General features: G+C 46.7%; 1 protein-coding gene across 1 annotated transcript in view; it reads left to right on the forward strand.

Moving 5' to 3' along the window:
* LOC123749362 (protein O-mannosyl-transferase TMTC1-like) overlaps positions 1-14612 on the forward strand; it is a 589924-nt gene that overhangs the window by 381820 nt on the left and 193492 nt on the right. The window contains 1 exon segment of the mRNA XM_069335441.1: positions 8961-9380. Coding sequence (XP_069191542.1) covers positions 8961-9380 — 420 coding nt within the window.

Genomic DNA, 14612 nt, shown 5'->3' on the forward strand with positions numbered 1-14612 from the left:
GCTGACCCACAGGCACTGGGGCTGACCCACAGGCACTGGGGCTGACCCACAGGCACTGGGGCTGACCCACAGGCACTGGGGCTGACCCACAGGCACTGGGGCTGTCCCACAGGCACTGGGGCTGACCCACAGGCACTGGAGGCATGACACATTGATAACAATGCATTATAATATATATCAATCATGACAAGCTTTCACTGTTGTTCGCAATGGTCTCACATCCCGTAATGTGGGCCTCACATCACGTAATGTGGGCCTCACATCCCGTAATGTGGGCCGCACATCCCGTAATGTGGGCCTCACATCACGTAATGTGGGCCTCACATCACGTAATGTGGGCCTCACATCACGTAATGTGGGCCTCACATCACGTAATGTGGGCCTCACATCACGTAATGTGGGCCTCACATCACGTAATGTGGGCCTCACATCACGTAATGTGGGCCTCACATCACGTAATGTGGGCCTCACATCACGTAATGTGGGCCTCACATCACACAATGTGGGTCTCACCTGTCTTCACTCACGTCGAGGTATAAGTCGAGTCGTTAACAACGAAACTACAACATTGCTGCAACATTCGAAGAGCTTGTAACACCTTCTAAGGGAGCTGCCAGTCGAAGTGGGGAAGGGAATTGTTCCCACATCTGGAAAACTGGTTTCGTGTCAACGTTATTGACTGATTAGGTCGTTCCAAGTTAACCATCCACGAGTTGTAACAAGTATCTAACGCGCCATAAAAACTTTATAACAGGATTAACTTTGTAACAAGCTATAACAAGGTAACAATAGGGACCGTTAGGTTGTGTGCTTGCAAGGGGGGAGGGGTCTCGGGGAGCAGCCAAGTGTTCAGGAGGCTTCCGGCTGTAAGGGCCGGATGGCACTGGAGCCGGATGGCACAGGAGCCAGAAAACGCTTATCCAATTAAGATACTAAGGAACTTATCTAATGCCTTGAGGATTGACGAAAGATTACCGCCCCACCTCTGCCACCACAAGGACTTCCTCTTGCCCTTCTCAGACGGACCGCATCACCACCACCACAACCACTACCACAACCACAACCGTCACTGCCACCATAACCACTGCCACCACCACTACCACTACCACCGCCACAACCACTGCCACCACCTTCACCACCGTCACAGCCATCACAACCACCACCACCTCCACTACAACCACCACTGCAACCACCACCACCTCCACTAACCCCACTACCGCAACCACCACCACTGCCACCACTACCTGGACCAACACAACCCCCGGCCACCAACTGAGGTCCAAAAACACACACAATAGCTAATTACGTTTGCCCGTGAAAAAGCTTGTCCCCCCCCCTCTCTCTCTCTCTCTCTCTCTCTCTCTCTCTCTCTCTCTCTCTCTCATAAAGCTGTTTCTAACACTATACACTCAAAACTATTATTATTATTCGCATTCAACCTGCTCTCGCACAAGACAGCACATATATGACTTATTGCTTATAGTCACTATTTTGCTTATAAATAAGTACATATGTGACATATTCCAAGTCATATTTTTTCAAGGCATTAACTTTTTCTCTCAGTTTTATTTAAAAACAGAGATGTTATACAAAATTTTACAATAGCTTGAGTTACTTTACAATTTTTTTAAATATTTTATTTTTGGTTTATTTTTTATAAAACTGTAATATCAATATAGGTATAGGTTCAGAACTAATTGTAATATCTTAACATACTAAGAAGGTTAGGTTAGGCTGTGGTTTTCTATTCAGCTTTTCAAGGTAAACTCAAATATTCACAATAAAATAGTATGTCACATATGCACTTATTCATAAGCAAAATATTGACTATAAGCAAGTGCGAGAACGGGTTGTTGCATTTGCTTTGTGTCAGTTTATGAGTAGTTGTTTCTGAACAGTCTCATAAATAGACATACTATTTCCTACTTCACTATCACCTGGGCACAGAAATGCATAGTTGAGAGAGAGGAAAGGGCAAGGAATTATCAAGGGAGAGTGCCAAGCCATTACGACTATATAGCACTAGGTCAGGATAAGGATTTGGGATGGGACGGGGGTAAGGAATGGTGCCCAACCACTTGGACGGTCGGGGAGTGAACGCCGACCTACATGAAGCGAGACCGTTGATCTACTGTCGCTACCGCGATGGGATTCCAGCATTATGCCCAATTTGGTCGAATTTCGGTCAACAATGTCTGAATAATGCATGCCGGACATGAACTCTCAACCGTTTGTATTGTGTTAAGTTGCACTTCATTTTGCACCCTGCGTCCCAGTCAAGGAGCGGGTTGGCCTCAAACACACCGCGAGCTCCAGCCGGACTGTGTCGAGGTCAGCACTTCCTGGGACGAGGCTGCTACGGAATCTCTACACACAAACTCCTACCGGCTCCTGTATCTCTCCTCATCAAGTATGTAAATTTCACAAAGATACAAGTATCTCGTTTACTGAGCCACTCGTGAGTTGCATACGTACGTACGTACATACATACATACATACATACATACATACATACATACATACATACATACATACATACATACATACATACATACATACATACTCATACACACAGCACAGATAACTAGAGGCGAGCATTTACATAGCGAAGAGCATAATCACGATACCATATGATCAAAGGTAGTTGAGGGCCAGACCCTAATTGGTTTACCAGCTGCGGTGCCATGCGCCTCACCCGCTTGCCTATACCAGTTTGGCACTACTAATTCCTTCTACCACTTGACTCTGCCACTTGGAAGCCTCCATCTTGGCTTTACCTCTCGGTCACTACCACACAACAATAAGCCAGTCAGATATGATTTCCAAAATGGAAGCAGAGACGAAGGCAGGAGTGGATACTTCCATGGCTAGTCTCTGTCTCATGGCTAGGCTTGTTTGTGTCCCTGAGCCTATTTCTTTCACCTTGTTTTACTATGTTTTCTCTCTCCCTCACACTATCCTTCTCACTCCCCCTCTTCTCCCCTCTTCTTTCCCTCTCCCTCCCTCCCTCTCACTGATGCCCGGCCGCTCATTATATATCCCAGAGACACTGGGACTCCAGGCTGGTGGAGGACCTTGTGACTCACGTTAGTTGTGTTGTCACTGATAGTTCATGGACCTATTGGACCACGTTGTCATCATCTTTCTCCTCTCTCTTACTGTCACTACTACTACTACTACTACTTCCTCCTCCTCCTCCCAGTACTACTACTACTACTACTACTCCTTCCTCCTCCTCCTCCTCCCAGTACTACTACTACTACTACTACTACTACTACTAATAGGCGTCGTTCTTCTCCTCTAAGTTTTTGCACAGGCAATTTCTGTGATTACAGTTGGTTTATCTGAAGATTGTTCGGGTCCGATGTCTGTTAGTTTATATTTTCGTGAATTTTGTTTACTGGATATGTTGCATGCGTGTGTGTATGTTTATCTAATTCTCTGTCTCTGTTTGTCTCTTCGCTGTTTGCTTGACTCACTCTCTCTCTGGCAAATTTGAAATGTGTTTCTTGAAAAATGTACATTTCCCACTAAGATTAACGCCCACTATGAATCCCTTACGGGTTATTCTTGCGTGAGCTGCCAGTCGAAGTGAGGAAGGGAATTGTACCCACATCTGGAAAACTGGTATCGAATCAAAGTTATTGACTGATTAGGTCGTTCCATGTCAACCATCCACCGATTACTCCAGGTCAACGGTGTTGCAAAGCAAAAACCTTTGGTGGCTTATTTGGAATGTCAGTTACTGCAATAGGCGTTGTGGTATGTGGAATGCAACAGAGGTGGAATGTTACTTCAACCTTACCACCTAGCTTACACCGAAGACTCCTATTACGAGTTTTGTTGCAAACTGTAACCATTGAGGCAAGCCAAACTGGCCTCACTTTTATCTAGTAGAGGGGTCAAGGTAACCTATTACCCCCATCAACCCCCATCCTCCCCCTCCCCCCATCCCCCCCCCTCCTCCCCCTCCCCCCATCCCCCTTCCCTCACACACCAGCTCGTTCTCCGTTTAATCCCCAATGTCACTAAACTGTTGTACTAAATTGCCCAAACCTAACCTACCCGAGGAGCTACGAACTTTTGTGCCAACCACAACAGTTTATTATTGTATGTATTCGCTTTATTATTTTAAGTATTTGAGTAATGCAAAACCCGTTTTAAATTCCCTGGGTCATCAACGTTCCTCCAACACACAGCTTGAGACCTGTTTAAAATTATAGGCGTTATAAATGCTCACCAGGTTGGTATCGTGCGTCGTTATCTTGAAGTTATCTTGAGATGATTTCGGGGCTTTAGTGTCCCCGCGGCCCGGTCCTCGACCAGGCCTCCACCCCCAGGAAGCAGCCCGTGACAGTTGACTAACTCTCAGGTACCTATTTACTGCTAGGTAACAGGAGCATCAGGGTGAAACAAACTCTGCCTATTTGTTTCCGCCTCCACCGGGGATAGAACCTGGAACCTTAGGACTACGAATTCGAAGCGCTGTTCACTCAGCTGTCAGGTCCCTAGAGAGAGGAGAGAGACGGCTGCTACACAGAAGAGCATCTGGGACCTGATTCACGAAGCAGTGACGCAAGCACTTACGAACCTGTACACCTTTTCTCAATCTTTGGCGGCTTTGTTTACAATTATTAAACAGTTAATGAGCTCCGAAGCACCAGGAGGCTGTTTATAACAATAACAACAGTTGATTGGCAAGTTTTCATGCTTGTAAACTGTTTAATAAATGTAACCAAAGCCGTCAAAGGTTGAAGAAAGATGTACACGTTCGTAAGTACTTGCGTAACTGCTTCGTGAATCTGGACCGTGGTCAATATCTTAGCCCATTCTCAGGTTAGACTTGTTCATGATGCTTCCGTTTCCAAACTTGCATTCATACATTTTCACTTAATAAAAATAAATATTTTCCCTTAAATTAATATTATCAAACATTATATTTACGTGTATTGTTAGGCCTACGGTGAGTTGTGTGTTTGGGTTTCGTTAATTATTAGTATTTCCAGTATCTGGAAGAAGTGTTATAGAGATGCAGTTTAAACATAGGAAATTAATAAAATAGTGTTCAAGAACATTTGGAACGCAATATACATAATCAGTTATGAGTCATGTCTCAAAGTGCTTTTCATACCTAAACAGATGGAGGCAACTGTCCAGTCTTTATTAAGAATGGTCAACAGTAGTTAGAGAACAGCTTGACACGACACAGTACGAGCTGGAAATGCATGAAGGAACTCTCGAGTGAAAGCTTCGAACATCGTCAGGATGTTCCAATGTACTATTCTGACAATACATTGACAGAATAGTACATGCGTGTCCTTTATACCTGCCCCCTCCCCCCTCCCCCTCATAAACAATGGCCAACTGCTCGTTAATCCACACCCACTGTTTGTGATTGAAAGACACTTTCCACACGGCTCAAATGATTACATTCGAGCTGTTATTGGGCGTAAATACGCTCTCTTCCAGGATTCGAATCACACCTCTCTATATGCTTCACCCACGTATTAAAACCACCTTGCAGACGAGGAGTCACAATAACGTGGCTGAAATATGTTGACCAAACCACACACTAGAAAGTGAAGGGACGACGACGTTTCGGTCCGTCCTGGACCATTCTCACAATCGACTTGAGAATGGTCCAGGATGGACCGAAACGTCGTCGTCCCTTCACTTTCTAGTGTTTGGTTTGATCAACAAAACCACCTTGCCTAACCCAACCTATGCCAAACTATACAATAAAATATAATATACATTAATACTTATATATATTCGAATAAAAGTAAGTAATTATCTTAAGAAGGTGCCAAGCTGGGGAGACTATGTTCGAATAAAAATGTGAGTAACATAATAAGTTGAAATATACCAATGGGTCTTTGTGGTCGGTGGCAGCGTTGATGAACACAGCTCGAGGATGAGTTAGTCTGTCTACACCGACAAGTGTCTCCACCTTCTCGGTGTATGTACACTAAAAGTAACCTTTAGTTCAAGACAATGCCCCCGGGTGTACTGGACAATGGAGAGTACTTGATGGCTGGTCAAGTAAACTCTTGTGGTGGCCTAAACGACCCTCTAGAGGATGAGAAGCCTTAGGCCCAACGTTCAACCAGAACATGCGAGGCAGTAACGCAATACCAGAAAAAGTTACATTCCCGCTCCAGTGCCAGGTCAGTCCACTACGGCTCAACATAGCCTATGCTACTTGGAACTTTTTCTTCGTAGTAGGTGCATCTAAAACAACAACAACCCAACACGACCTCATCAACACTGGCCAAATGATTGTTTATTCAGCCACCGTCCGCCCAAGTTAATGAATACGAAACACACGACTCGCAATTGATGGCGATTGAACTATTCCCAAAGAGTGCTTCGTTCACTTCCTATGTTTAAATCCCAACTCTCCGAATTCATATGCCAGCCCAACCCCCATAAACAAAGGCTAAATGATCGTTAATCGAGCCACCAAATCCGCTAGATTAACGTGGATTTGGTCATTGTCTATGACGACGGGCTGCACGGCTCAGCTGATGACGTTCCAACTGTTTCCGAACAGTGCTTCGCTGACGTTCTCTGTTCGAATCGCTCCTCTATAAATGCTTCACCCATGTACTACAACTACAAATAAATGCCAGAAGAACCTAAACACCTACCCTTATATAGGCTTAATTATACACCAAATTCTTATAATAATTTATATAAAAAACTACACATTTTTAATACACTGTTAAAAATTTATATATGCGTCTTTGGGGTTGACCGCTGAATGGCCGAGCAAGTGTGATGATGGATTGCAATAATGGTAGAGCCAGAAACATGGTACATTCGAGTCACTGCTAACAGGTGCTGGAGTGTAGTGCAAGCAGCTACACTGAGTGCACATGGAGGAGAGTCTTGCGTTCAGTTCAGTCCGACTGGGGCTTACATGGAAGAACAATTTCAGCCATAATCAGAACACAGGGGCACGTCTGAATGACAATGTGCTTGTACGAAATATCAGAACACAGGGGAACATCTGAGTGACAATGTGCTTGTACGAAATATCAGAACACAGGGGCTCGTCAGAGTGCCAATGTGTGTTGTTCGAAATACCAGAACACAGGGGCATCTGAGTGCCAATGTGATTGTATGAAATATCAGAACACATGGGCGCATCTGAGTGTCAATGTGCTTGTACCAAATATCAGAACACAGGGTCGTCTGAGTGCCAATGTGCTTGTTCGAAATATCAGAACATAGGGTCGTCAGAGTGCTAATGTGCTTGTTCGAAATATCAGAACATAGGGTCGTCTGAGTGCCAATGTGCTTGTTCGAAATATCAGAACACATGGGCGCATCTGAGTGTCAATGTGCTTGTTCGAAATATCAGAACATAGGGTCGTCTGAGTGCCAATGTGCTTGTTCGAAATATCAGAACACATGGGCGCATCTGAGTGTCAATGTGCTTGTTCGAAATATCAGAACATAGGGTCGTCTGAGTGCCAATTTGCCTGTTCGAAATATCAGAACATAGGGTCGTCTGAGTGCCAATGTGCTTGTTCGAAATATCAGAACATAGGGTCGTCTGAGTGCCAATGTGCTTGTTCGAAATATCAGAACATAGGGTCGTCTGAGTGCCAATGTGCTTGTTCGAAATATCAGAACACAGGGTTGTCTAAGTGCCAATGTTCATGTACGAAACATGGACTACTCCAGCAGCTCATGTATCAGCTTTACTCTGTACGAAACTACGACTCACAGCGTGTTTCATTAACTCTCATGTCTACAGGAAACGACCCTAAATCAACGACGTAACTAAGACACCATCCCGACCCTAACATAGGCCTAAAAATATCATAAATCTATAAAAAATTCGAGAAATTACCGATTGTTATTAACCCGTAAGAAAGCATGTCAATCGATTGGTAGATATGCAAGTCCAATAGTGACTTATTACCGCCGAAGATAGTCACTATTTGTACTATTGTCTAGCGGTGGAATATGACCAGACTTATGGTTTTCCCAGGTCGGGGACATGAAGACTGTTAGGCTTTTGAAGGTTCTCCTAGGTAGGTGAACATCTAATCTTCTCCCGGGATACAAGCCACTGCTAGGTGAACACTGCTAGGTGAACACTGCTAGGTGAACACAGCTAGGTGAACACTGCTAGGGGAACACTGCTAGGGGAACACTGCTAGGGGAACACTGATAGGTGAACACTGCTCGGGGAACACAGCTAGGGGAACACTGCTAGGTGAACACAGCTAGGTGAACACTGCTAGGGGAACACTGCTAGGGGAACACTGCTAGGGGAACACTGATAGGTGAACACTGCTCGGGGAACACTGCTAGGGGAACACTGCTAGGTGAACACTGCTAGGTGAACACAGCTAGGTGAACACTGCTAGGGGAACACTGCTAGGGGAACACTGCTAGGGGAACACTGCTCGGGGAACACTGCTAGGGGAACACTGCTAGGTGAACACAGCTAGGGGAACACTGCTAGGTGAACACTGCTAGGGGAACACTGCTAGGTGAACATAGCCAGGGAACACTGCTAGGTGAACACTGCTAGGGAAACACTCAGCCTCAGGTTTAAGGAAATGTTTCCAAACAGCTCGTCCTGTCCAGGTATCAAACCCGGGACCAATCTGCCGCAAGACGACAGTTATAAGTGTGAGTCGTCGACACAAGGAATGGTGGGTAGGGAGGGAATTATCGGAAGCAAGCGCCAAGCCATAACAACTATATAGCACTGGGAAGGGGTCAGGATTAGGTTTAGGGATGGGATGGGGGGAAAGGAATGGTGCCCAGCCACTTATGGACGGTCGGAGATTGAACACCGACCTGCATGAAGCGAGACCGTCGCTCTACCGTCCAGCCCAAGTGGTTGGTGGGGAAACACATCAAAAAATTGTTTAGGAAAATACAGATAGAGGGAGAATAACATTCATATTCAGAGTAATCCTGTTTCTTTCCACTAGGGCGATAGAGGGCGACTGTGAAGAGCCATCCAACGCAGAAGAGAGCGATGGAGGAGCAGCAGCAGCAGCTGGAGGATCAGCTGGAGGAGGAGGAACAGGAGTATGGGAAGGAAGAAGAGGATTAGCCCTCTATGTTGACGGCGCAGGCGCCAACGTGATGCCATCTAGCTGGGAGAGCAACAGAAAAGGTGCAGCAGGCAGCGTGGTGGAGGCTGTACAGGGGGATGGAACAGGAACAGGAGGAGGAGGAGGAGGAGGTGTTGGAGGGGGAGGTAGTGAAGCAGGAGTGGGAGGGTGGGGGTGGCTGCGGCGTGCAGGAGCGCTGGCGGGCGCGGGCACCCTGTGTAAAGAGCACGCCCTCACCGCCCTGCTGGTCTGCGCCTCGTGGGACGTAATCCGCCACAGGAAACATATCCGCAGGTACGTTACATCTTGTGTGGTGGAGGCTGTCTGGGTCTCTCTTGGGCTATCCTCCCTATCCCTTCCCCCAGCTCTCCTTCCTTGCCTCACCCCTCACCTTCTTCCTCCCTCCTACTCTCCTTCAGTCTCTCCCTCTCTCTCTCTCTCTCTGCATACGTCTCATTCTCCCTCTGTCCGCCTCTCATCACCCATCTGCTTCTCCCTACCTTTTGACACCTCTTCCTCCTCCCTCCCTCTCATCATCTCTCTCTATTTTCACACCCTTCGTCCCTCTTTCCAGCTCTCCTTCTCTCCCTCCCTCCTTCTCTCCCTTCTTGAATTATGCATGCATCATGTGTGTTGGATATTGTGTGTGTGTGTGTGTGTGTGTGTGTGTGTGTGTGTGTGTGTGTGTGTGTGTGTGTGTGTGTGCGTGTGTGTGTGTGCGTGTGTGTGTGCATGTGTGTGTGTGTGTGTGTGTTTACTAGTTGTGTTTACTAGTTGTGTTTTGCGGGGGTTGAGCTTTGCTCTTTCGGCCCGCCTCTCAACTGTCAATCAACTGTTTACTAACTACTTTTTTTTTTTCCCCCCACACCACACACACACACCCCAGGAAGCAGCCCGTGACAGCTGACTAACTCCCAGGTACCTATTTACTGCTAGGTAACAGGGGCACTTAGGGTGAAAGAAACTTTGCCCATTTGTTTCTACCTCGTGCGGGAATCGAACCCGCGCCACAGAATTACGAGTCCTGCGCGCTATCCACCAGGCTACGAGGCCCCCGTATGTATATCCTTGTGTGTGTGTGTGTGTGTGTGTGTGTGTGTGTGTGTGTGTGCGTGTGTGTGTGTGTGTGTGTGTGTGTGTGTGTGTGTGTGGTGTGTGTGTGTGTGTGTGTGTGTGTGTGTGTGTGTGTGTGTGTGCGTGTGTGTGTGTGTGTGTATGTGTGTGTGTGTGTGTGTGTGTGTGCGTGTGTGTGTGTGTGTGTGTGTGTGTGCGTGTGTGTGTGTGCGTGTGTGTGTGTGTGTGTGTGTGTGTGTGTGTGTGCGTGTGTGTGTGTACTCACCTATATGTACTCACCTATATGTGCTTGCAGGATCGAGCATTGACTCTTGGATCCCGCCTTTCCAGCTATCGGTTGTTTACAGCAATGACTCGTGTCCCATTTCCCTATCATACCTAGTTTTAAAAGTATGAATAGTATTTGCTTCCACAACCTGTTCCCCAAGTGCATTCCATTTTTCCACTATTCTCACGCTAAAAGAAAACTTCCTAACATCTCTGTGACTCATCTGAGTTTCCAGTTTCCACCCATGTCCCCTCGTTCTGTTATCATTACGTGTGAACATTTCATCTATTTCCACTTTGTCTATTCCCCTGAGAATTTTATATGTCCCTATCATATCTCCTCTCTTACTTCTTTTCTCTAGGGTCGTAAGGTTCAGTTCCTTCAGCCGCTCTTCATATCCCATCCCTCGTAACTCTGGGACAAGCCTCGTCGCAAACCTCTGAACCTTCTCCAGTTTCTTTATGTGTTTCTTCAGGTGGGGGCTCCATGATGGCGCGGCATACTCTAAGACGGGTCTCACGTAGGCAGTGTAAAGCGCCCTAAAAGCCTCCTCATTTAGGTTTCTGAATGAAGTTCTAATTTTCGCCAGTGTAGAGTACGCTGCTGTCGTTATCCTATTTATATGTGCCTCAGGAGTTAGATTAGGTGTCACATCCACTCCCAGGTCTCTTTCTCGAATCGTTACAGGTAGGCTGTTCCCCTTCATTGTGTACTGTCCCTTTGGTCTCCTGTCACCTGATCCCATTTCCATAACTTTACATTTACTGGTGTTAAACTCCAGTAGCCATTTCCCTGACCATCTCTGCAGCCTGTTTAAGTCCTCTTGGAGGATTATACAATCCTCGTCTGTCACAACTCTTCTCATTAATTTTGCTTCATCCACAAACATTGACATGTATGATTCCACTCCTGTAAACATATCATTTACGTAAATTAGAAAGAGGATTGGTACCAGCAACGATCCTTGAGGTACTCCACTTGTTACTGTTCGCCAGTCCGACTTCTCGCCCCTTACCATTACCCTCTGGCTCCTTCCTGTTAGGTAGTTCTTCACCCATACTAGGGCCTTTCCGCTTACTCCTGCCTGCCTCTCAAGTTTGTATAGCAGTCTCATGTGCGGTACCGTATCAAAGGCCATTTGGCAGTCAAGAAATATGCAGTCTGCCCTGCCTTCTCTGTCCTGCCTTATCCTTGTTACTTTATCATAGAATTCTAAAAGGTTTGTTAGGCATGGTTTCCCTGTCCAGAACCCATGCTGGTGCTTGTTTACAAACCCAATGCTCTCCAGGTGCTCAACAAGTCTTAGCCTAATTATTCTTTCAAGTATTTTGCAGGGGATGCTTGTCAGTGATACGGGTCTGTAGTTAAGTGCCTCCTCCCTATCTCCTTTTTTGAAAATCGGTACGACATTTGCCTCCTTCCAGCAACTGGGCAATTCTCCCGACATAAGTGACTCATTAAAGATCATTGCCAGAGGCACGCTGAGAGCCTGCGCTGCCTCTTTAAGTATCCACGGTGATACTTTGTCTGGTCCAACAGCTTTATTTGCATCCAGTGTTGTCAACTGTTTCATTACATCCTCTGCTGTCACCTCTATATCTGATAGTCTTTCATTCTGGGTAATCTCTTCTAACAATGGGAGCTGCTCAGGCTCGGTTGTGAACACTCCATGGAATTTTGCATTCAGTACCTCGCAGATTTCCTTGTCGCTTTCTGTATATGCCCCTTCTGTTTTCCTCAGTCTTGTCACTTGGTCATTTACCGACATCTTCCTTCTTATATGGCTATGTAGTAATTTTGGTTGCTTTTTCGCTTTGACTGCAATATCATTCTCATAATTTCTTTCCGACACTTGTCTTATGTTAATGTAATCATTCCTAGCTCTGTTACATCTAATCCTGTTGTCCTCTGTCCTTTGTCTTCTGTACTTCCTCCACTCCCTCCTGCTTCTCACCTTTGCTTCCTGACACTGTCTATTAAACCATGGGTTATTATATTCCCTCCTGCTTTTTTCCTTTATTGTTGGAATAAATCTCTCTTCAGCCTCCTTGCATTTCAATATGACTTGGTTCATCATACCTTGCACTGTTTTTCCTCTAAGTTCTTCCTCCCACTGCACTTCTCCCAGGTAGTCCCTTATCCTTCTGTAGTCCCCTTTTCGTAATCAAGTCTCCTTTCCCGGACCTCATGTCCTTTGGTCACAATTTTAAGCTCCATCATGTAGTCAAAGACTAGGACACAATGGTCACTAGCTCCTAGTGGTATTTCATGTTCCAACTGCTCGATGTCTTCTGCATTCTGGGTGAAAATGAGATCTAATAGGCTGGGCGTATCCCCTCCTCTTTCCCTAGTATCTTCTTTCACATGCTGTGTTAGGAAATTCCTGTCAATAACGTCTACCAGCTTCGCTCCCCAGGTCTCCTCCCCGCCATGGGGATTCCTCGTTTCTCAATCTATCTCTCCGTGATTTAGGTCCCCCATGACCAGCAGCTTCGCTCTCATTCTATGCGCTAAAGTTGCTGCCCTCTGCAGTTCATCTATACATGTCTTGTTGCTGTCCTCGTATTCCTGCCTGGGCCTTCTACTGTTTGGTGGGGGATTGTAGAGTATCAAGATTACAATCTTCTTCCCATCCACTGTCAGAGTTCCATGTATGAAGCTCGTGCTTTCATTGGTACCCGGATTTTCCAGCTCATCAAACTTCCATTTCCGCTTTATTAGTAGTGCCACTCCTCCTCCCTGTCTCTGTGTCCTTTCTTTTCTTATCACCTGGTACCCCTCTGGAAAGATTGCATCCGAGATCATGCCATTTATTTTAGTTTCCACTATTGCCACTATGTCTGGGTCTGCCTCACTAACTCTTTCTTTTATCTCTTCTGCTTTATTTGCTACCCCATCAGCATTGGTGTACCAAACCTTGAGACTCTTCTTGGAAACTCGGGTGTCAGAGTTTCCCCTTTCACCAGGGGTCTGGGGGGCAAGTGGGGGCTGTAGGGGTGAGTGGGGGGGTGCTAGGGGGGTGCCTGGGAGTGCCTGGTAGGCAAATGGGGTCTGGGCATCTAGGGAGGTAGGAAGGGCATAATGGGTCTGAAAGTTAGGGGTCTGAATAGCATAGGGGGGTTGAGAAATAGAGTAAGACTGAGAGTCAGATAGAGGTTGAGAGGTTGGGGGGAGAGGGATACTGAGGGCAGAGGGCTGAGATGAGAATGGAGCATGGGTGCTGGGAGTGGAAGAGAGGGTGTATTAGTTAGGGGGGAATCGGGGGTAGGTGGGGGTTTTGGGGTAGAAGAGGGGAAGAGGGAGATGGAGGAAGGTGTTAGGGGGTCACAAGGTGAGGGGGTTAAATGTGGGGTGGAGGTGCATAGGAGGGGTGAGGGTTGGGTGGGGTTTGGGGGTGAGTGGAAGAGGGGTACAGTGGAAGCTGGGATGGAGTAGATGGAATTGAAGTCAATGGGGTAGAAGGGGCAGGGGAGTAGGAAGGGGTAGTTGGGGAGGGGGGATGGGAAGGTGGGTTTGGGGAGGGCATGGCTTGACCCACTGGGGTCGTTGACAGGTGTGATGTAGCAGGGGCAGGGGAATCGTTGGGGAGGTGCAAATGTGGAAGGGACAGGGGTGGTTTTGGGAGGCTGAGGCAGGGGGGAGGTATAGGAGGGCTGAGTTGGGGAGGATGCGACCTGGGAGGTGACCTGGGAGGTGGCCTGGGAGGTGACCTGGGATGTGACCTGGGAGGTGAGACTACCTGAGAGGTTAGTTCGGTGTCGTTGTTGCCATCTATTCTTGTGGGCTATTTGCTCATCTTTCGTCATAAACCTCTCTATAAACACATTGTAATGGGTTTCACTTCCTCTGAGTAAATGCTTGTTCCTCATTATGTACTCCACAGCCTCCTCATTGGAGAATTGCACCAGAACAGGTCTATTCTTGGTACAATTGTAAGGTCCAACCCGGCGGCTGATATCCACCTCGTGTTCTGCCAATCCTGCTCCAATACATCTCAATATCTCGTGCAATTCGTATTTTTCCGTTTCTATTTTCTCTTGTCTTGTGGTGCCCCAGATTCGAATAATCCATGTATTATAATAGACCGTCTCCTCAGTAATTCATTGTCATGCTGGTAGCCTGTCCCCTGGGGATTCTCCATCCCAACCGCACTCACTAACCCATCCCCCACTAATCCTCTGTCC

Source organism: Procambarus clarkii, chromosome 4 (assembly GCF_040958095.1).
Source record: "Procambarus clarkii isolate CNS0578487 chromosome 4, FALCON_Pclarkii_2.0, whole genome shotgun sequence".
NCBI lineage: Eukaryota > Metazoa > Arthropoda > Malacostraca > Decapoda > Cambaridae > Procambarus > Procambarus clarkii.